The sequence below is a fragment of the Syngnathus typhle genome, linkage group LG1, assembly GCF_033458585.1.
Source record: "Syngnathus typhle isolate RoL2023-S1 ecotype Sweden linkage group LG1, RoL_Styp_1.0, whole genome shotgun sequence".
Classification (NCBI taxonomy): domain Eukaryota; kingdom Metazoa; phylum Chordata; class Actinopteri; order Syngnathiformes; family Syngnathidae; genus Syngnathus; species Syngnathus typhle.
The window spans coordinates 7,496,037-7,519,852 of record NC_083738.1 but is presented as its reverse complement, the minus strand read 5'-3'; the positions used below and the strand labels follow the sequence as shown (position 1 = coordinate 7,519,852).

The 23,816-nt window shown below is 42.9% G+C and overlaps 1 protein-coding gene and 8 non-coding genes across 11 annotated transcripts; 1 reads left to right on the top strand and 8 right to left on the bottom strand.

Moving 5' to 3' along the window:
• Positions 1 to 2,853: 2,853 nt before the first annotated feature.
• Positions 2,854 to 21,778, top strand: cysltr1 (cysteinyl leukotriene receptor 1). Of its 3 annotated transcripts, none has more exons than XM_061295195.1 (3): positions 2,854 to 3,051; positions 19,696 to 19,893; positions 20,636 to 21,778. In XM_061295195.1, the coding sequence occupies exon 3, from the start codon at positions 20,642 to 20,644 to the stop codon at positions 21,683 to 21,685; it is 1,044 nt and encodes a 347-aa protein (XP_061151179.1). In that variant the 5' UTR covers positions 2,854 to 3,051; positions 19,696 to 19,893; positions 20,636 to 20,641; the 3' UTR covers positions 21,686 to 21,778. The 3 variants fall into 3 exon arrangements, with proteins under 3 accessions (XP_061151179.1, XP_061151195.1, XP_061151188.1); XM_061295211.1 differs by having other exon boundaries at positions 20,633 to 21,778; XM_061295204.1 differs by lacking the exon at positions 2,854 to 3,051 and adding an exon at positions 15,842 to 16,056.
• On the bottom strand, positions 6,026 to 6,097 carry trnap-ugg (transfer RNA proline (anticodon UGG)). The gene has a single exon. It is a non-coding gene; the product is annotated as a tRNA-Pro (tRNA).
• trnap-agg (transfer RNA proline (anticodon AGG)) lies at positions 6,300 to 6,371 on the bottom strand. Its single transcript has one exon. It is a non-coding gene; the product is annotated as a tRNA-Pro (tRNA).
• Positions 6,509 to 6,580, bottom strand: trnap-cgg (transfer RNA proline (anticodon CGG)). Its single transcript has one exon. It is a non-coding gene; the product is annotated as a tRNA-Pro (tRNA).
• trnap-agg (transfer RNA proline (anticodon AGG)) lies at positions 6,883 to 6,954 on the bottom strand. Its single transcript has one exon. It is a non-coding gene; the product is annotated as a tRNA-Pro (tRNA).
• On the bottom strand, positions 8,800 to 8,871 carry trnap-agg (transfer RNA proline (anticodon AGG)). The gene has a single exon. It is a non-coding gene; the product is annotated as a tRNA-Pro (tRNA).
• trnap-agg (transfer RNA proline (anticodon AGG)) lies at positions 11,503 to 11,574 on the bottom strand. Its single transcript has one exon. It is a non-coding gene; the product is annotated as a tRNA-Pro (tRNA).
• On the bottom strand, positions 11,830 to 11,901 carry trnap-ugg (transfer RNA proline (anticodon UGG)). Its single transcript has one exon. It is a non-coding gene; the product is annotated as a tRNA-Pro (tRNA).
• Positions 12,510 to 12,581, bottom strand: trnap-agg (transfer RNA proline (anticodon AGG)). The gene has a single exon. It is a non-coding gene; the product is annotated as a tRNA-Pro (tRNA).
• Positions 21,779 to 23,816: the final 2,038 nt, after the last annotated feature.

The following is a 23,816-nucleotide window of genomic DNA, read 5'->3' as shown; positions in this document are numbered from 1 at the left end:
TATTGGTACAGATTTCAAATGACAATAATACTGAAAATAATGAGGCCTGCTCACTCATCTGGAGCTTTTTCTCTGTATGTGTGTGTGTGTGTGGATGTCTATGCTGTTGGTCCCCAACTCTACCTCATCAGCAGATGCACACCCACCATCACGAGTTTGTCCATTCTGCCATTTTTCTGCCATGTTATTTTGTGGTCCTTGTTCCTCAGACTGCTTGTTTGTTTGTTTGTTTGTTTTATTTAGGATCCCCATTAGCTATGGCAATGGCAGATCTACTCTTCCTGGGGTCCTTAAGACTCCTTTTTGCCTAGCAGCCCTGTGCCTTTCTCCTTGCCTGCTTGTCCGTGTTCAGCTTCTTAAAACACCTAGAAAGTATTTTTCTCTTCATGATTATCCTACATATCAAATATAACAGATCAAAATTTAAAATTGATATCTTAGTATGATTTTATTGATACTATGCATTAAAAGAGTACCGTATTTTCCGCCTTATAAGGCGCACCTAAAAACCTAAAATTTTATAAAAAGTCGACAGTGCGCCTTATAGTCCGGTACGCCTTATATATGGATCAATTGATGAATTTGTTGATCCATACTGGTTGTACACAGTGCTCTGCCAAAATATTTTAGTACGTTTTAGTACGACTAATAAATTACAAGGTCGCATCGCTTCCCAACATTACGGTAACTGTAGTCAGGGGGCGTCACCGAATAGCTGTTGTACCCGCGAGGCTATTTCATTTCAAAATAGGCTGCTCCGTTAATGTTTCGAGTAAATCTGCGGATCGATATGGAAGGGAAACATAGGTAAGTAGTACCAATGCATTAGATCGAACTTTAGTCAGTTCCGATCATTTTATAGGAGATCTTTTGAGAAACGCGATTGTTTACACTTTGCTGAGGCTCATGGGATATTGCGAGCTGAGGCTCATGGGATTTTGCGGATGGCTAATGCTATAACGATAGCTGCTATACGCAGCAAGCTATTTCATGTCAAAATAGGCTGCTCTGTTAATGTTTCGAGCAAATCTACAGATCGATATGGAAGGGAAACATGGGTAAGTAGTACCAATGCGTTAGATCGAACTTTAGTCAGTTCCGATCATTTTATAGGAGATCGTTTGAGAAACGCGATTGTTTACACTTTGCTGAGGCTCATGGGATATTGCGAGCTGAGGCTCATGGGATTTTGCGGATGGCTAATGCTATAACAATAGCTGCTATACGCAGTAAGCTATTTCATGTCAAAATAGGCTGCTCTGTTACTGTTTCGAGTAAATCTATGGATCGATATGGAAGGGAAACATAGATAAGTAGTACCAATTCGTTAGATCGAACTTTAATCAGTTCCGATCATTTTATAGGAGATTGTTTGAGAAACACGATTGTTTACACTTTGCTGAGGCTCATGGGAGACTGCGAGCTGAGGCTCATGGTTTTTTGCGGATGGCTAATGCTATAACGATACCTGCTATACGCCGCAAGCTATTTCATGTCAAAATAGGCTGCTCTGTTAATGTTTCGAGTAAATCTACGGATTGATATGGAAGGGAAACATAGGTAAGTAGTACCAATGCGTTAGATCGAACTTTAGTCAGTTCCAATCATTTTATAGGAGATCGTTTGAGAAACGCGATTGTTTACAGAGGGCTCGTTGGTTATTGGCTAGTGGGTGCATACCGCAACCATAGTCAACCTCCGTTTGTTGCAGTATAGCTTCTATTTTATGCGCCTTATAGTCCGGTGCGCCTTATATATGGACAAAGTTTTAAAATGGGCCGTTCATTGAAGGTGCGCCTTATAACCCGGTGTGCCTAATAGGGTGCAAAATACGGTACTATTTATGATCTAAAGTTGTTTCTCAACAATAAACAACCTGTGTAACTGTATTTATTGCTATTGAGAGCAGTGAAAAAAGTAAGATACATGACTCAGCAGAAAATGTTTAATATTTTCAAAGTTTTCAGATGGAGTCTGTCACCATTACCAATTTAACCCTGTTAATCCTAATTTTAGAAAAACATTCATACCAAATTTCTTTTTATGTAATTATCTACTGCTCAAAGATAGGCCTCATGGCTCTGTGTCTTGGGTGATGGATGGATGTTTGTTCATAACCAATTAGCATAGACACAGCTAGCAAGTATCTTTGACCTTAAATCAAATCGGGTAAAGCTTGGTCCATCGTGGACTTGGACCAAAAACCCCATGGTAGTAGTGAAGACGGCCCAGTAGTGGTTACACTTCCTGAAGCTCCTCAGGAGGGGGAAACCTGAAAAACCAGCTGATGGCGAACTTCTCAGCTTCAGTATAGAGAATCTGCTGACCTACGCTATCATGGTGTGGCACTCCAGCAGAGAGGAAGAGGCCACAGAGAGTGCCAAGAACCGCAGAGGACATCTTCTGCTGCCCTCTCTGTTGGACATCTACAGCTCAGTGGAAGTAAAAACACTGCTAAGGACACATTCTATCACACTGACCTTTTGTCCTCTGGCAGGAGCTGGAGGACATTAAGCGACAGAATTAATAGACTCGGAGACAGCTTCTTCTAAAAGCTGTCTCAGCTCTAATGTGCACAAAAGAAATCCCACATTATAATTCTACCTCTGCAACACATTCAAACGTAGTCGTTTTTTTTTGTTTATTGCTATTTATTTTGAGATTTGCTGTTTAATTTCTTTTCACTCAGTGGTACAATGACAATAAAGTTAAAGTATTCTGTTTCTGAAAACATTGGCTGATTTTTTTCGTTATCTTTGTGTGTGGTCTGCAACAGAAAAATATTCTAAAATTTGAAGTGTGTACTAGGCCATCCCGCCCTCATACCCCTACACTCAAGACCTCTTGCTTCAACTCCGTTGCCATTAAGTCTGGTCTGGAAAAGAGACATCATGTCTGAGTCATTCGAGAGGGGAATCAGAGCCTGAGGGGCTTCCCTTCATCTTGACATAGTTTAAACCTGCGTCTTTTTACACTATACTTATTGCCAAAAAAAGGAATTCTCTGTGGAGAAAGTACTTTGCAAACATACAGACCAGGATTTGTCTGCTGGTGAGTAATCTGACTGCAATCATTGTCTTCGTTTTGTTTTTGTTGTTTTATCATCCCAGGATGATCTCTTCCATGCTGAGTACCGGTAATCTCTTGCTTCATCTGGCACTTGTCGTTTCAGTTATTTCTGCTGATAGTTGACAGAAAACAGGTAGTGTGTTTGCGCTGTGTGCGAACGAGGGCGCATTACACAACAAAAAACAGAGAGCCAAAATATTTTCAAAGGTCTGAATCTGGAATAACACATCTGTGTTTTTTTCAAACTAAAAAAGAAAAATGGATTGTGGTCAAATGTCAAAGCAGATCGTGATCACCGAGCATATGTGTGGATCAGTCGGGAGATCTGTGCGAGGATCGTAGTGATGTCAGCATTAATTTTCAATGTTGCGTGCAGTGTTTGTACACATTTTGTCACGTACTAAAACGATCACATCAGACAACGTTTCCTGCGAGACATAAAGTCATAACACAGACGTAATCATTAACATTTGCCTCAAACAGTTATTGGCTTGACTTCTTTACCTTCTGAGTGAACATTACTTCAAGACAACGAAGAAATGTGATTATTATCTGTATGTTTTCACATACAAATTTGTGGTCTGCTTTTAATGCATAACTGTAGGGAAAGTCACAGGAAAACTTTGGGACTTTTTGGGAATTTGGTGCCTTGCTCAAGGAAACCATTTGCACATGGCTGCCAATGAACAAACAAAAAAAAGTTAAACGTGAGGGTTCATTTAAAAATGTATCCCTACACTTGTTATCTGTAAGTCATCCATGTATTTTCTGTACTGCTTGTCCCCACGGTGGTTACAGGCGGGCTGGAGCCTATCCCAGCTGACTTCGGGGAGTAAGCGGGCGACACCCTGAACTGGTAACCAGCCAATCACAGAGCACACATAGACAAACGACCATCCGCACTCTATCTGGGCAATTTGGAGTGCTCAATGAGCCCACCATGCATGTTTTTGGGATGTGGAAGGAAACCAGAGTGCCTGGAGAAAACCCACGCAGGCACGGGGAGAACATGCAAACTCCACACAGGGAGGGCCAGAGGTGGAATCTAACCGGCACCCTCCTAACTGTGAGGCGGACATGCTAACCAGTGCGCTGACCTGTAAATCATGTACTATAATAATAATAATGGTACTCGATTAATTTCAGATCATTTTGGATTAAGCCAATACAAAGTAATATGTAAAAATAAGACCAATACAATGTTTTTCCCCAACAATATGATACATATTAATGCAGGGGTGGGCAAACTTTTTGACTCGCGGGCCGAACTGGGTTCCGAATTTGGACCGGAGGGCCGAACCAGGAGCAGATGGACGTAGTGTTTGTGTGAAGTAATATAAGCGACCTGTAAAGGTCATTGCATAAAAGATTTTGGCCTTTAGTAGGTAGTAAAGCATGGATATTCCAAACAAGTTTTTTGAAAACAATTGCATTTATTAACAGCATTAAAAAAATAAAATAAAAATTCACCAAAAAACTGCTATCGGTGATTCTCATAAAATACGACACTGTTATTAAATAACAGTCTCCATCACTTCAGTGCCTGTAGGTCAGATTAATGAAAGATGTTTATCTTATGAGATCACATCAAACGGCAAACATTCTGACCAAATATATCATCTTGAAGAATCGGTAAAAGCATACATCCAAATAAAGTAATCAAAACGGCAACACGGTGAGGGGTATCTGAAAATCAGAGCAGAGTTTTAACTCACAAACACCTGGTAACAGAGGTGAGGAAACGGGAAACACTTCCTTAAAGTAAGCCTTAAGAACTTTACAGGTTAAGATTAGTCGCAAACAGGTGGTGCATCAATGTCCTTGAGCATCCTGCATTGTTTGAAAATGAGAATGGTCGCTAGTTTCAATCCCTGCTATGTGTACAAATCAGAGGCGTAGCCAAGCCGGGGCGAGCTGGGGCGGCGCCCCGGTTAGGACTCCCTGCGCCCCGGTTGAAAAAAATGGAGTTCTTTCGATTCTTCATTTTCATGGCGCTTTTTTTCTTTCGGTCTTGCGCGAATGTGCTTGCGCTATTCTGTGCGAGATGTTATCCATTCACCGTTTGCCTCCCGGACCATGTTGTTTTAGCGATCAGCGAACGGCGTGGGTGATGTTCGATTCTTTTTCCTGTGGGCGTGCGCCCCTACTGGAAAAATTCCTGGCTACGCCTCTGGTACAAATCATATTCAAAATGCATTTTTTTTACAACAAACTTGAGAGCCTCTCCTTCATTTTCAGTGGGAACAGTGTTGTTGGTCTCCCTTTTTGCTAGTGCGTCATAGTCTGGAGTAAAATTTGTTGTGGCAATTCTTAGGCGAGATCCGAGGTGTTGGTCCGTTTACCTCGATCTGTGACGGGTTGATGTTGACGTTCATGTGGCTGAACGTCACGTCGCGTACGTCGAGCCAAATTGGTGACTCTCTTTTAAACGCTCGGCACTGTGTCCACCTTGCTTTTCCTTGGGCGACTCATTTTAATGGAAGGATTCCAGGGGAAGGTTTGTGGGTGGCTTTAGCGAAAAACTGCATCTGAAAGCTCAGCGCGTGAATTACAAGAATGCTGTCGTCACAGCCCACGCTCTAAATTTGGGACTGATACAAAATAGAGCGCGAGTACACCATGTCCGTACTACTGAGTACGTACACGCACTTGTGAGTGTGCACCGAGCTTTCTGACACGGCTTCCGGTAGTAAATCTACTGGGGAAACGCAGTCATTGCAGGCAAAATGATCCCAGAAAAAAGTTTAATAATACAATTTATTCAGGGTTGGCGGGCCGGATTAAACGGTCCCGTTGGCCGGATGTGGCCCGCGGGCCGTAGTCTGCCCACCCCTGGACTAGACCAACGAGCCATGTTCAAAATGGTTAAATTAGTAGTTGTCACATGGGCCTCATGGGACAATATACAGCCAAGGCCCATGATAGGACAACGAAACGAGTAAATGGGGACAAGCAAGGGCTCGTCCGGGATTTGAACCCGGGACCTCTCGCACCCAAAGCGAGAATCATACTCCTAGACCAACGAGCCACATGCTAAATTGTAAAGCCTCGTTTGTTGTCACATGGGCCATCATGTGCCAATGGACGGTAGAATAATACGACTAGACCAACGAGCCATATAATAAGTTGGGAAATTGTTAGATGTCACATGGGTCGTCATGGGACAATGAAAAGCCAAGAGCCATGGTTGGACAATGGCTCGAGTAAATGGGGAAGACACCCAAAAAGAAGGGCTCGTCCGGGATTTGAACCCGGGACCTCTCGCACCCTAAGCGAGAATCATACGCCTAGACCAACGAGCCATGTACTAAAGTACTTAAGTACTAAAGTAGTAAATTATTAGTTGTCACATGGATACTTATGGGACAATGTATAAGCTAAGGCAAGGCCGAAGGTTGGACAATGGCTCAAGTAAATGAAGAAGATGGCCAATAAAAGAAGACTCGTCCGGGATTTGAACCCGGGACCTCTCGCACCCGAAGCGAGAATCATACGACTAGACCAACGAGCCATTAACCAAATTGTGAAATTGTTAGATGTCACATGGGTCGTCGTGGGACAATGAATAAGAGTGCCGGTTGGACCATGGCTCGAGTAAATGGGGAAGCCACCCAACAAAGGAGAGCTCGCCCGGGATTTGAATCCGGGACCTCTCGCACCCTAAGCGAGAATCATACGCCTAGACCAACGAGCCATGCATATATTATGAAATTGTTAGATGTCACATGGGTCGTCATGGGACAATGAAAGGCCAAGAGCACCGGTTGGACCATGGCTCGAGTAAATGGGGAAGCCATTTGTTGGGACAAAGAAGGGCTCGTCCGGGATTTGAACCCGGGACCTCTCGCACCCTAAGCGAGAATCATACGCCTAGACCAACGAGCCATGTACTATATTTTGAAATTGTTACATGTCACATGGGTTGTGTTACATGCCACATGGGTCGTGTTACATGACCAACGAGCCACATGCTAAATTGTAAAGCCTCGTTTGTTGTCACATGGGCCATCATGTGCCAATGGACGGTAGAATAATACGACTAGACCAACGAGCCATATAATAAGTTGGGAAATTGTTAGATGTCACATGGGTCGTCATGGGACAATGAAAGTCCAAGAGCCATGGTTGGACAATGGCTCGAGTAAATGGGGAAGACACCCAACAAACAAGGAGTTATTCGGGATTTGAGAATCATACTCCTAGACCAACATGCTGAATTGTAAAGCCTCGTTAGTTGTCACATGGGCCATCATGTGCCAATGGACAAGGTAAAATCATACGATTAGACCAACGAGCCATATACTAAGTTGTGAAATTGTTAGATGTCACATGGGTCGTCATGGGACAATGAAAGGCCAAGAGCCACGGTTGGACCACAGCTTGAGTAAATGGGTAAGACACCCAACAAACAAGGGCTCGTCCGGGATTTGAACCCGGGACCTCTCGCACCCTAAGCGAGAATCATACGCCTAGACCAGTGCTTCTCAATTATTTTCTGTTACGCCCCCCCCCAGCAAGAAGAAAACTATTCGCGCCCCCCCTCCCCACCGTGACTATCCTAACTTGTCTTGTAAGTCGTAAAATGTTGCACTGTCGCAAACGTGACAGAAGTAACAATGAGAGCGCCACTGCCCCCTGCTGTAGTAAACGCGCAATTACACTTTATTCTAGTACTGCCAAAAAAAAAGCCTGTTCCCCAGGGTCACACGCGCCCCCCCAGGAATAGCACGCGCCCCCCAAGGGGGGCGCGCCCCACTATTTGAGAAGCACTGGCCTAGACCAACGAGCCATGTACTATGTTCTGAAATTGTTACATGTCATATGGGTCGTGTTACATGTCACATGGGTCGTCATGGGACAATGAAAGTCCAAGAGCCATGGTTGGACAATGGCTCGAGTAAATGGGGAAGACACCCAACAAACAAGGAGTTATTCGGGATTTGAGAATCATACTCCTAGACCAACATGCTGAATTGTAAAGCCTCGTTAGTTGTCACATGGGCCATCATGTGCCAATGGACAAGGTAGAATCATACGATTAGACCAACGAGCTATATACTAAGTTGTGAAATTGTTAGATGTCACATGGGTCGTCATGGGACGATGAAAGGCCAAGAGCCACGGTTGGACCATAGCTTGAGTAAATGGGGAAGACAACCAACAAACATGGGCTCATCCGGGATTTGAACCCGGGACCTCTCGCACCCTAAGCGAGAATCATACGCCTAGGCCAACGAGCCATGTACTGAAGTACTAAATTATTAGTTGTCACATGGATTCTTATGGGACAATGTACAAGCTAAGGCAAGGCCGAAGGTTGGACAATGGCTCGAGTAAATGGGGAAGACACCCAACAAACAAGGAGTTCTTTGGGATTTGAACCGGGGACCTCTCGCACCCTAAGCGAGACCAACGAGCCATATACTAAGTTGTGAAATTATTAGATGTCACATGGGTCGTCATGGGACAATGAAAGACCAAGAGTCACGGTTGGACCATAGCTCGAGTAAACGGGGAAGACAACCAACAAACAAGCGCTCGTCCGGGATTTGAACCCGGGGCCTCTCGCACCCTAAGCGAGATTCAGACAAGACCTAGGCCAACGAGCCATGTACTAAAGTCCTAAATTATTAGTTGTCACATGGATTCTTATGGGACAATGTACAAGAGAAGGCAAGGCCAAAGGTTGGACAATGGCTCAAGTAAATGGGGAAGATGGCCAATAAACGAGGGCTCGTCCGGGATTTGAACCCAGGACCTCTCGCACCCTAAGCGAGAATCATACGACTAGACCAACGAGCCATGTTCAAAATGGTTGAATTAGTAGTTGTCACATGGGCCTCATGGGACAATGTACAGAAAAGCCAAGGCCCATGATAGGACAACGATTCGAGTAAATGGGGACAAGCAAGGGCTCGTCCGGGATTTGAACCCGGGACCTCTCGCACCCAAAGCGAGAATCATACTCCTAGACCAGGGATGGGCAAACTACGGCCCGCGGGCCACATCCGGCCCACGGGACCGTTTAATCCGGCCCGCCAACCCTGAACAAATTATATTATTAAACTATTTTTTTTTGGTCATTTTGCCTGCAATGACTGCGTTTCCCCAGTAGATGGGGAAGCGCTCGCCTGCGCATTTACTACCGGAAGCCGTGTCAGAAAGCTCGGTGCACACTCACAAGTGCGTGTACGTACTCAGTAGTACGGACATGGCGCACTCGCGCTCTATTTGTATCAGCCCCGAATTTAGAGCGTGGGCTGTGACGACGGCGTTCTTGCAATTCGCGCGCTGAGCTTTCAGATACCGTTTTACGCTAAAGCCACCCACAAACCTTCCCCTGGAATCCTTTCATTAAAATGAGTGGCCCGAAGAAAAGAAGTGAGTGCCGAATGTTAAAAAAAGAGTGACCAATTTGGCTCGACGTTCGCGACGTCCTCACCTCTGTTACCAGATGTTTGTGAGTTAAAACTCTGCTCTGATTTTCAGATACCCCTCACCGTGTTGCAGTTTTGATTACTTTATTTGGATGTATGCTTTCACCGATTCTTCAAGATGATATATTTGGTCAGAATGTTTGCCGTTTGATGTGATCTCATAAGATAAACATCTTTCATTAATCTGACCTGCAGGCACTGAAGTGATGGAGACTGTTATTCATAATAACAGTGTCATATTTTATGAGAATCACTGATAGCAGTTTTTTTAGTTAATTATTATTATTATTATTTTAATGCTGATAATAACTGCATTTGTTTTCAAAAAACTTGTTTTGAATATCCATGCTTTACTACCTACCAAATTTTTTTATGCAATGACCTTTACAGGTCGCTTATATTACCGTTTTTTTCCGTGTATAGTGCGCAATATTTTACTAATTTATTGTCCTAAAATCTGGGGTGCGTATTATACATGGGTACAAAGAAAAAAAAAAAAAATTTTTTTTTTTTTAATTTTTTTTTTTTTTTTTTTTTTAATAAAGTCATGGTACAACAAAACCAACAACAGGACTGACCGACAAAGTCGTGGAACAAAAAGACAGGGTGACATTACCAAAGACAGGAACAGAATGACAGTAACACATGCAATGATCCAACGGTGAGCGAGGGGCAGACAGGACTTAAATACAAAACACGTTACATCGATTGAGGTGACACAGGAAGAGCGGGGTGATACGAACAGAAACTATGGCAACCTAGACACATAGCAAAACTGGGGACGAGACATGACAAATCTCCCCCGAAATCAAACTCACCTTTCTTCTTGTTTGTTGTCAATCGCGCATCGCATTCAGCCATCCTGCCCAACACACTTAGTAAAATTCATAATTGACGACACATCGTTTGATGCGATGGTGCAATCCTCGATGGTGTGTTATTGTCAAATATTGTTTGTTTTTTAATCTCCATCGCGGACCGGACGTCATACGGAGGCCGCCATTACAGATGCGCAGAACGGTTGCGCAAGACACATCAGCTATATAAAGAGCGAGAGTTCAGTTCTCCACCTATTAGTTTCAATTCACAGTTTAATTAGCAGTTTCAATCAGCAAATAACAAAATGCGTATTACAGGTAATATTTTATTTCACAACACTTTGCCTTGTTCCTTTCGTCTCTGCTGTTCATTTCAAACACGCTCCATACGACCGCAATGCTCTTGTATCAGACGCTCGCTCGATCACCTGCTAGTTTGCCGTCTGTCACAATGTACCCTACACAAATCCGAAACATTTGTTGCGGCTCCGAGTCACGACGAGGGGCAAGTTTTGGTTTCCAAGGGTGTTTTTATTCCTCTTCAACGTCTCTCCCATACAGAGCCGCCGTGTGCGCACGGAGCGCGGTGGTGCGTTTAGGGGCAGTCGGAGAAATCAACGCCAACAAAAAAAATGACATCCAGCCTAGTTAAGACCATACCAAAGACTTTAAAAATGGGACCCATTGCCTCCCTGCGTGTGTGACGATCTTTGGGACTTAAAAAAAAAAAAAAAAAAAAAATTAAAAAAAAAAAAAAAAAAAAATCATAAAAATTGGGTGCGTATTATACATGGGTACAAGCTTTTTTCCAGCATCAGCATGCCATTGTTAGGGGTGCGTACTATACATGGGGGCGCACTATACACGGAAAAAAACGGTACTTCACACAAACACTACGTCCATCTGCTCCTGGTTCGGCCCTCCGGTCCAAATTTAGAACCCAGTTCGGCCCGCGAGTCAAGAAATTTGCCCACCCCTGTCCTAGACCAACGAGCCACATGCTGAATTGTAAAGCCTCGTTAGTTGTCATATGGCCCATCATACGACTAGACAACGAGCCATATACTAATTTGTGAAATTGTTAGATGTCACATGGGTCGTCATTGGACAATGAAAGGCCAAGAGCGACGGTTGGACCATAGCTCGAGTAAATGGCACCTCGAGACACGAACAGACAATGGCTCATCCGGGATTTGAACCCAGGACCTCTCGCACCCTGAGCGAGAATCATACGTCTAGACCAACGAGCCATGTACATATAACAATGTACTAAATTATTAGTTGTCACATGGATTCTTATGGGACAATGCACAAGACGAGGCAAGGCCGAAGGTTGGACAGTAGCTCAAGTAAATGAGCCATAGCGAGAATCATACGACTAGACCAACGAGCCATGTTCAAAATGGTTGAATTAGTAGTTGTCACATGGGCCTCATGGGACAATGTACAGAAAAAAAGCCAAGGGCCATGATAGGACAACGATTCGAGTAAATGGGGACAAGCAAGGGCTCGTCCGGGATTTGAACCCGGGACCTCTCGCACCCAAAGCGAGAATCATACTCCTAGACCAACGAGCCACATGCTGAATCGTGAAGCCTCGTTAGTTGTCATATGGCCCATCATGCCAATGGACAAGGTAGAATCATACGACTAGACAACGAGCCATATACTAATTTGTGAAATTGTTAGATGTCACATGGGTCGTCATGGGACAATGAAAGGCCAAGAGCCACGGTTGGACCATAGCTCGAGTAAATGGCACTGCGAGACAACCAACAGACAAGGGCTCATCGGGGATTTGAACCGAGGACCTCTCGCACCCTGAGCGAGAATCGTACGTCTAGAGTCTAGACCAACGAGCCATGTACTAATGTACTAATGTACTAAATTATTAGTTGTCACATGGATTCTTATGTGACAATGTACAAGGCGAGGCAAGGCCGAAGGTTGGACTATGGCTCAAGTAAATGAGGAAGATGGCCAGTAAACGAGGACTTGTCCGGGATTTGGGAATTGAACCCAGGACCGCTCGCACCCGCAGCGAGAATCACACGACTAGACCAACGAGCCATTTACTAAGTTGTGAAATTGTTAGATGTCACATGGGTCGTCATGGGACAATGAAAGTCGAAGAGCGCCGGTTGGACCATGGCTCGAGTAAATGGGGAAGCCACCCAACAAAGAAGGGCTCGTCCGGGATTTGAACCCGGGACCTCTCGCACCCTAAGCGAGAATCATACGCCTAGACCAACGAGCCATGTACTAAAGTACTAAATTGTTAGTTGTCACATGGATTCTTATGGCACAATGTACAAGAGAAGGTAAGGCCGAAGGTTGGACAATGGCGCAAGTAAATGAGGAAGATGGCCAATAAACGAGGGCCCGTCCGGGATTTGAACTCGGGACCTCTCGCACCCACAGCGAGAATCATACTCCTAGACGAACATGCTGAATTGTACAGCCTTGTTAGTTGTCACATGGGCCATCATGTGCCAATGGACAAGCTAGAATCATACAACTAGACCAACAAGCCATATACTAAGTTGTGAAATTGTTAGATGTCACATGGGTCGTCACGGGACAATGAAAGGCCAAGAGCCACGGTTGGACCATAGCTCGAGTAAATGGGGAAGACAACCAACAAACAAGGGCTCATCAGGGATTTGAACCCGGGCCCTCTCGCACCCTAAGCGAGAATCTAGACCTAGACCAACGAGCCATGTACTAAAGTCCTAAATTATTAGTTGTCACATGGATTCTTATGGGACAATGTACAAGAGAAGGCAAGGCCGAAGGTCGGACAATGGCTCAAGTAAATGGGGAAGATGGCCAGTAAACGAGGGCTCGTCAGGGAATTGAACCCAGGACCTCGTGCACCCGCAGCGAGAATCATACGACTAGACCAACGAGCCATTTACTAAGTTCGCCTCTTTCCCGTGCGCACACGGAGCGCGGTGGTGCGTTTACGGGCAGTCGGAGAAATCAACGCCAACAAAAAAAATTACATCCAGCCTAGTTAAGACCATACCAAAGACTATAAAAATGGGACCCATTGCCTCCCTGCGTGTATGACAATCATTGGGACTTAAAAAAAAAAAAGAAAATTAAAAATTTTTTTAAAAAAAAATCATAAAAATTGGGTGCGTATTATACATGGGTACAAGCTTTTTTCCAGCATCAGCATGCCATTCTTAGGGTGCGTACTATACATGGGGGCGCACTACGTGAAAAAGGCGGCTCTGTATGGGAGAGACGTTGAAGAGGAATAAAAACACCCTTGGAAACCAAAACTTGCCCCTCGTCGTGACTCGGAGCCGCAACAAATGTTTTGCATTTGTGTAGGGTACATTGTGACAGACAGCCAACGAGCAGGTGATCGAGCAAGCGTCTGATACGAGAGCATTGCGGTCGTATGGAGTGTGTTTGAAGTGAACAGCAGAGACGAAAGGAACAAGGCAAAGTGTTGTGAAATAAAATATTACATGTAATACGCATTTTGTTATTTGCTGATTGAAACTGCTAATTAAACTGTGAATTGAAACTATAGGAAGAAAACAACTCTCGCTCTTTATATAGCTGACGTGTCTTGCGCATCCGTTCTGCGCATCTGTAATGGCGGCCTCCGTATGACGTCCGGTCCGCGATGGAGATTAAAAAACAAACAATATTTGACAATAACACACCATCAAGGATTGCACCATCGCATCAAACGATGTGTCGTCAATTATGAATTTTACTAAGTGTGTTGGGCAGGATGGCTGAATGCGATGCGCGATTGACAACAAACAAGAAGAAAGGTGATTTCAAGTTTTATTTTGGGGGAGATTTGTCATGTCTCGTCCCCAGTTTTGCTATGTGTCTAGGTTGCCATAGTTTCTGTTCGCGTCGCCCCTCTCTTCCTGTGTCCCCTCAATCGATGTAACGTGTTTTGTATTTAAGTCCTGTCTGCCCCTCGCTCACCGTCGGATCATTGCATGTGTTACTGTCATGATGTGGTTTCTGTTCCTGTCTTTGGTAATGTCACCCTGTCTTTTTGTTCCACGACTTTGTCGGTCAGTCCTGTTGTTGGTTTTGTTGTACCATGACTTTCTTTAAAAAAAAAAAAAAGAAAAATTTTAAAATTTTTGTACCCATGTATAATGCGCACCCCAGATTTTAGGACAATAAATTAGTTAAATTTTGCGCACTATACACGGAAAAAAACGGTAAGCACTTTGTATACTACAATACTCTTGTAGTTTCCTAAATAAAAAGTTTGCAGTACCTTGTTGATTTTGCGTACAAATTGTTATAAATCAGGATATTGTTCTATATTTTTTATTAATTTAAAAAAAAAAAAAAATAGATCGTAGAGCACTATATCGCGATATATCGTGAATGAATCGCAGCAGGCTTTAAGATATCGGCAAATATCGTATCGTAGTTCTTTGTTTCGATATTATATCGTATCGTGACAAAACCCGCGATTTACACCCCTAACAGATACTAATAATTTTGATATGATGGCCTCAGGCCATTGGCCTGATGTCTTCTTATTTTATTATACCTGGTGACAAATTTAGCAGATTATAATATGGTGTGTGTGGCAGCACAGTGGAGCACTGGTAAGCATGTCCGCCTCACAGTCCAGCAGTGCAGTGTTGAATTCCGGCTGCATTTGCATGTTCTGCCCGTGCCCTCTCCCAGGTGCTCCGGTTTCCTCACACATTCCTAAAATCATGCATGGTAGGCCGATTGACCACTTTAAAGTGCGCGTAGGTGTGATTGTGTGCTGGATGGTTGTTTGTGTACCCTGCAATTGTCTGACAGTCGGCTCAGGGTATCCCCCGCCTACTGCCCAAAGTCATCTAAGACAGGCTCCATCGTTAAAACTATCATAATTAATGGACAAATGAACTCTATCTTGATAAATCATGTAATGCTTACATCGATCTGCCCGTGTCACATGGCAGTAACAAGGCTGATCTGATTAACAGAGTGGAGCTTTTAACAGATCACATAACATGTAAACACGTGACCGGAGATCTATATGCAGAATGATTCCAATCAAATTGACAAACAACTCTCCATGTAAACCCATTTAATCTTGCACAAAGACTGCAGTTGTGCATGAAATAGGCTTAGACCCTTGACAATATCAGATCATGAGAAACCTCTCTGATTAGATTGTGCTTGTGTGCAATACATTTGCGGTTTGTGACGGCCAACATTCATTTAGTTTAGAGTGCATGTGTAAGCCAGGCCACAAGGTGTTTTTTTTGAGCGTATGAACAAATGTTCCGTGCACATGGAAATGCACTCACTATAATATTTTCTCTCAACATATGGAATTGATGTCCCATTGATGGTCATGGTGTGTGTTTCATTACTGATGCATTTTCAACATATACAGTCAGTCAGTCAGTCAGTCAGTCAGGGGTGCACATAAATTTTGGGGGTTGTCTTCAAATGAGCACCAGAAGTTGTTTGATGTGCATTTTTTTTCTTGACCCACCCACCTCATCAATGAACATTTTGGCATCGCATTTGGGCAAGGTGCATCGTAGATATGTGTAGATCAGTTGTTCTTAACCTGGGTTCGATCGAACCTTAGGGGTTAGTGAGTCGGTCTCAGGGGTTCGGTAGAGCCTCCACTACGGAAATCCGAACAGCTGATTATCGTGTAAATCCGTGATGATGCATATCTGAACTGGTCTCGTAAAGGCAACAGCAGAAGGTACACTGATTTGCAGGTATGTTATTTGTTGTGAATTCATGCATTGTGTTGGTTTTTGTTCTTAAAACAAGGTGATATAAAAATCATCTGTCTTGAATTTGAAAACAATAATTTTATTTTTCACTAGTGGGGTTTGGTGAATGCGCATATGAAACTGGTGGGGTTCGGTACCTTCAACAAGGTTAAGAAGCACTGATATAGTCCTAAAGCACAGACAAGTCTCAAAGGGCTTCACATGTGCAAAATTGCCAATTTTTCTCAACATCCTCTGATCTTAACTCCCAAGAGAAAACCAAAAAAAAACGTATTGGGGAAAAATGAGAAGTGTTAGTATTTGATAACTTACTGTTGTTCCCTACTGGAAGCATTGCTTTGTATCTTGTAGCACACTGGAAAACAGGAAACCAAGAAATCGCAAATGTTTACTGTGTTTTTATCATCGGGCCATTAAACTTCTGAGCCAAGAGCATTTGACCTATATAAACATCTTCATCAGCAGAGCGTTGCTTACATGCTTTGCACATTACGTGAAACATTAAAAATGTTTCTCTGCAGATTTCACTGTCAGCAGGCCATCCAGGCATTTACTATCTGGCTTCACTTCACTAAACCTTTTGAAATTTGCACTCACCAATTCTGAGTGAATGTGATATACTAACGGAAGATATTAACATTTTGCAACAAGGAGTAAAAGAAGTCCTAACAGATGAGATCAAAAGTTGTTCAGACTTCCATGTATGGAGTTGTTGCCGCTAGATCAAAAGTGCTCACTAACATCCCGTAAACACAAGACTTCAAGAGCACATTCCTCACCACCACATATACTATACACATACTGTACATAAGATGTGTTGAAAACTTTAGCAATTTTTCAGCATTGCATATGGCTGTTACTTGCCAGGTTATAACAAATTGCAGCACAAACACAAATACAACCGCTGTGGTCACCTTCCGTATGGAGCCTATTATCAACATAGCCTTTAGAAAAAAATACAGATGACCTATAACACAAACCTCAATAGATTTTGCAGATACAATATTAACTTTTCTGTACCCACTCACATGTCCTGATGCTCAAAATTGCCCAAAACAAATTATCATTGACATTAGTGCCGATGCACAACACTGGAACAGTGGAACCTCAAAGGTTGAAATTCAACCCTATTTTCTAGGAACAAATACGTCTCTGAAGACGTGGTGGGCAAAGTATGGCTCGAGGGCCACATAATGATTTCTTTGTTCTTGAATACGGCCCACCAACCTTAACCTCTACCAGTACCTTACCGTATTTTCCGCACCATAAAGTGCTTCGGGTTAAAAGGCCCGGACTACGAGGGCTATTCTGTACTTAAGCCACACAGAGCGCATGCATGCCATGATTTACGGGAAGTACGCCATTAAACATCCCTCTCGCCATTGCCTCGTCGTTGTCGCGTTGCTCTTTGGCAATGATCCCGCCTATCTAGAAAACTTGAATTGTGGCTCGTGAGCATGTCTCTTTGTCGACGCCAATTTTGAGCGCTCTAATGCTGTTTGCTTTGCATAAACCGATCGTGTTTATTTATCATTCACAGCGGAGGTACATGCTCCATGTATAACGTACAGTTTTGTTAACCGCCGTATTTTATGTACAACGTAATGTCCTCCGATTGGTTCATTTGGTCGATACATAATGTCGACATATAAGTCACTGTGTGGCAGCAGCAAGACAACATTTACAGATTTTGGAATACGGTCCGCAAAAATGGTGCACCTTATTAAAAGGTGTTCCTTCGGTTTTTGAGAAAATTAAATGCTTTTAAGTGTGCCTTGTCCCGTTGTTCTCCTACAAGCCTGTCTACCTGCCTCCCTGCCCACCTCTCTGCCTGCCTGCTTGCTTACTTGCCTGCCCTCCTGCCTTCTCTTACTTCCCTTTCTCTCAATCAAATAAAGTTTGTGCTGCACCCCGTTGTCCTACCCAGTCTGTTAGACAATTTAACTTTTGCCAGATCTATAAATGACCTGACCCATCAGTCTGATTTTTATTATCAAATGTGACTTGAGAAGACAAACGTTTCACTAAAGCAACACATTTCACAATACTTGAGTACTAACACCACAAGTGTACATATTTTGTAGTGTAAGAGTAGGATGGGAGAGTCACCAAAATGTTTTTGTGCATAGGGTCACATGCACGTTTGCTCACCAACCCCTTGAGTGTGTTGTAACTGGAGCATTTCCTGCTACAATCAACTCAATGCAAGTTATCAGTAGACAAAATTAACGTTCTTACACACCAAAAGGTGAATTATAAACTTCCGAGAAATGTGACATTTAAAAGTTTTATTCATGCGTGATGAATGAATGAAATGCATGGTTCTCACTTTACATGTTTTTTGGTGTAAACATGTTTGCTAAATGAAAACTAAATGATTAACAGCCGGCCGCCCTTTCACCACAAAGGCTTTTCAACTGCGAAAATGAGTTTGTTCATTTCCACCGAGGCATCCGGACTTGATTTGCTAAGCACAAGGCAAACCCATTAACATCTTGCAAAGGAAATGCTGCGGAATAAATTAACATCCTCTATTATCACTTAAAAGGAATCTATTTGTTTTCATCTTGTTTGGACCTGTTGTATTTCTAAATTGATAACATCTGATTTTTGGACAGCCAAGCCAAAGCAATTCAGATGAATAAGGCGCATGTATAAAAAGCACATGTAAAAAATTATTACAATGCTGTAGGTTTAGGTTATTGGAAGATGTCCCCTACCCTGAAAGAAATGGGGAAAATAATGTCACCTTTTGGCATTCATTCTACCAAGAGTCATGTCATGACACCATAATCTTAATTAGGAATATTCGGTTGTATGCAAAGATTACTCTTCTGTATTCATTGTAGGCATGCATGAGTGTGTCACAATTAAAACAATATGGTGCAACTGGGAAATGAGCCTAAAAATGCCATTCCAGCCAAGTGCACATTTACTCCACAACTACTGTGATCAGTGAAGACAGATTAGAGTAGACTCTGACATTTCAAATAAATCTCTTCCATCACCAGAGGCAACTGATCAATAGAAGGCCGCTGACAGTGGACTATGACTGTGTTTACTAAGTTAAAATGATTTTAATTACGTTGATAATGTTTGAGTGTGTGTGTGTGTGTGTGTGTGTGTGTGTGTGTGTGTGTGTGTGTGTGTGTGTGTGTGTGCGTGCGTGCGTGCGTGCCTGCGTGCGTGCGTGCACGCGTGTTTACTGCATACGTTTTAGTCATTTCTACAGGTCCTAATGGATCATTTTGTCAAGGCTGAATGAATGTTGCCGATTCTATGTAAGAATCATCTAAGATTTCCTGTCAACTCACACAAAGTACTGTGGAAAGTTGATGGACCATTTCTTCTTAAGCAGGACGACTCGAACATTCTGTGGATGTGAGGTTTAATTACTAATGTATTTTTTAGTCTCAAATTTTCACATTTCCTTCAGAGTAGTGATAGAATTGGGTTAAGTTGGGCAAATAATCTTCCTGTATTTTTTGTCATTTCACATTTTGTGGTAGAATACAATAATTGGCTTGTCAGATAACATCATCAGCATTTACACACATTATCATCACCAACATGAGTAGTTAAACCACTGGAGGTCAGCACAGATACTATGTCTTCCTACAGACGATGACATCACCAGAAATGATGAACAGTGAAGAATTGCCACCTTCGAGACATTCATACTAGATGACACACTGCAGAAGCAGCCACTTGCAGAAGCAGCCACTTGCAGGAGCGTCCTTCGATCGGGATTTTGACATTAGGCAGAGAGGATCGGCCATTCGCAGACTGTGCATCAGACTGAAGTGAAGATCAAGCACGGTAAGGGAATCTTATTGGTGAGCATTCAAATTCAACTTAAATTCAGTTATACTTCAGCAAAATTGGTTTTATTGCAGGAAAATAAGTCAAAAATGCACGAGTGAAATGCTCTTATTATGGAAGACATTTCCTTTACGCATTCCTTCATTTGAAATGCAATCATGAATGTTTAACTCATCGAATAATGGGGCTATAACTGTATGAATAATACTTTAAAAAATATTTAAAATTGGGGTACTTAAAAGTTTTGCAATTCTATAATGCATCAGATTTAAAAAAAAAAGAATCTTATTATTGATGAGCAATTTTAGCTGCATGAAGCTCCCCCAAATACATGTGCATATGAATCTCATTAGTATGTGAAACTCTCAGAATGAGTATCAAACTTTTTTGTCGTGATTAACGTTTGGCTGAAAAAGAAACTTTGCAAAGCATATTTTTGTTGTTACAGTTTCTAGTAACTAGCGCACAAAGTCGCTTCATCTGAGTAGGGTTCGTCATCCACCCCAAAAAAAAAGTTTGTCCTGAGTATTTTAGTCTTTTCTTTTTCTTTTAGATACATTTTTAGAAAAATTAATCTTTCTGATAGAACAATTACCATTTGACAGGGTGTCCATGTTAATCAGATTTTCGGGTTTCCTACTGTCAGCACGACAGGTGAAAAATCTGTGAACTAATCTGTCAACTGTGACATTTTTTGGTGTCTTACACTCAACGTTATGATTTGTCCTCGTCTCAGCAGTTGCGGATGGAACAAGTTAATGAGATCCGCGGTGTAGAGAGCAACTCTACTCTGTGTCCCACCATTGATGACTTCCGTAATCAGGTTTATTCCACATCCTACTCCCTCATCACGGTGTTAGGCCTGTCCGGAAATGGCTTTGCATTGGTGGTGCTGATCGGAACGTCGCGACCGAGTTCTCCGTTCCAAGTCTACATGCTCAATCTGGCTGTGTCCGACCTGCTGTGCGTGAGCACTCTGCCAATGCGGGTTGTGTATTACGTCAACAAGGGACAGTGGAACCAGGGAGACTTCCTATGCCGCATCACCTCCTGCACCTTCTATATCAACCTGTACTGCAGCATTTACTTCATGGCGGCCATGTCTGTGACGCGTTTCTTTGCCATTGTATTCCCTGTGCAGAACCGACTCATGGTGACAGTGAAACGTGCACGCCTGGTGTGTGTGGCCATTTGGATTTTTATCTGTCTAGCCTCGTCACCCTTCCTGATGCTTGGCCAGAAATTTGACCCCGCCACCAATAAAACAAAGTGCTTTGAACCTCCGATAGGGCAAGATGTGTCAAAAGTAGTCATGTTGAACAATTTGTCTTTAGTGCTTGGTTTCCTCCTCCCCTTCCTTATAATACTGCTTTGCTATGCTGGTATTATCCACACCCTACTGTCCCGCACGTCGGGGACTAGACGTCAGCACGACACGGGCCCTAAAGCCATTCGAATGATCGTCATCGTCCTACTAACCTTCTTAGTTAGCTTCATGCCGTATCATGTGCAACGCTCCATCCACATACACTCCTTGTACGGCACTTCCTGTTCAGAAAGGATTGTTATGCAAAAGTCAGTTGTTGTGACGTTGTGTCTCGCTGCAGCCAATTCATGCTTTGACCCTCTGCTTTACTTTTTCTCTGGGGAGGGTTTTCTCAACCGTCTTTCTTCCATGCGCCTGTCACGATCAACTTCTGTTAGGTTGAACGTCACTAGTATAGAGACTGGCGTCAGCCGAAACCCCAGTGCCACTTCATTTATCCCCAACATGAGCTCAGTCCGATAAGGTGAATGACACATTCAAAAAGGTTGACTTCTCACCAACTAACGTATTGTAATTTTATGAACAAAAATTAAAGCCCTGGAATCTGAAGACTCCCTTTGAATTACTGTGGTTACTGTGTTATTAAGAAAATATCGATCATTTCCTTTTCAACATCACAGTGGTGCAGCTGAGAAAGTATACAATCAAAATCGGTGGACAGTCAATCCCAGGGAAAATACACTTGAAGAAATATATATTATAGACATTTAGGTCATGAATTGCCGTTTTGTTGATTTGGTTTTGATTCGATTTAGTTTTGTCCTATTCTCCGTGTGCCACGTTTTTCCTGTTTTCCTCGTTAGGTTTTTGTGTGCGACTGTTCTCGACAGCCCGGTTCTTTCTTTCTTCCAATCAGTGGCGTAGCCAGGAATTTTTCCAGTAAGGGCGCGCGCCCACAGGAAAAAAAATCGAACATCACCCACGCCGTTCGCTGATCGCTAAAACAACATCCGGGTCCGGGAGGCAAACGGTGAATGGATAACATCGCGCACACAGAATAGCGCAAGCACATTTGCGCAAGACCGAAAGAAAAAAACGGCATGAAAATGAAGAATCGAAAAAGCTCGATTTTTTTCAACCGGGGCGCAGGGAGTCCTAACCGGGGCGCCGCCCCGGCTTGGCTACGCCACTGCTTCCAATCAGCTCCGTTAGCCACTCGTGTCTTTTCCAAGTGTTCCTCATTGTCTTCTCGGTTTGTTTGGATTTAGTTCCCTGGTGACTTTCGGTCTTTGTCAGTTCATTTTTTGTCATTCCTGATCATTTGTTTGTTTCTTACTCCTTTATTTTGTGCTCTCGTCTTTCCACGACATGGGGACTTCTCCACCTCTGGTCCATTCCCTGTGTATAAATAGTGCCTCTTTAATTCTCTTTTGCTTATGAAATTTCCTTTCCTTTTCTAAAATAGTAATGAAGTTCTTTTGGCACAAGTGGATAGCCAATGAGGCCAATAAATATTCGTATGTTCAAAGCAAAAGGACACGTGTGGCTCCTCTAATAAAAAAGAAAATAATACAATTATAAACAATTTGTATTAGAGAATAGGCAAATCCAGTGGCGTAGCCAAGCCGGGGCGGCGCCCCGGTTAGGACTCCCTGCGCCCCGGTTGAAAAAAATCGAGCTTTTTCGATTCTTCATTTTCATGCCGTTTTTTCCTTTCGGTCTTGCGCGAATGTGCTTGGGCTATTCTATGTGCGCGATGTTATCCATTCACCGTTTGCCTCCCGGACCCGGATGTTGTTTTAGCGATCAGCGAACGGCGTGGGTGATGTTCGATTTTTCTTCTTGTGGGCGCGCGCCCCTACTGGAAAAATTCCTGGCTACGCCACTGGGCAAATCGATGAAAAAAGTCATTATTGATCCTTGCACAAAAACAACAATCAGTATATGTCTTTTACATGTTATTCTTATGCTAATATTTTGCCGGGAAAGTCCGCAAGAGAGATTGATTTTACCAACACTTGCCGTCGTGCAATGACGTCAGAGAAGTGGAATCAATCTTTTCCTATTTTTGGAAAGGAAGCACCTTTCTATCACTCCCTAACCTGATGACGTTATCCAACAAAGGTGGCGCAAAGGTGTCTAGTTTCGATTTTACTATGCGAAGAGGCCTCAAGTCTGCATCTATTCCTATCCTTTGACAGATTGTCTGGTATCCTGCCATGTCTTTGAACCAGCCAATGTTTATAAACTTGAGCTTTATCCCCGATACTATAGCAAGTGTATTTTTGTTTCTCGACTTCCAGAATTATTATTTGTTTCATTCCAGTATATGCTATGATCTTTTGTTGCTGCTTAATCTAGCTTTGGTGAGATTCTTAGTTGTTACCCTTGTTTTTTTTTTTTGTTGAGCTTTGGTATTCTGTATGTTTTTGATATCCTATTAATTACACAGTGATTTTTTTTGTAAAACCTGTGAATCATTGTTTGGGGAACTTTTTGCATTTTTGAATCATATGTATTTCAAGTTCCATTTGAATTTGAGGTTTGTAAGTAACTGTTAGCCCTTCACATTATTCAGGAATGTAGGTATCAGTTTTAAAAAGTTAAGTATATTTTTCCTTAAGATTGCTTGACAAGTTACGGATTGTGTCCA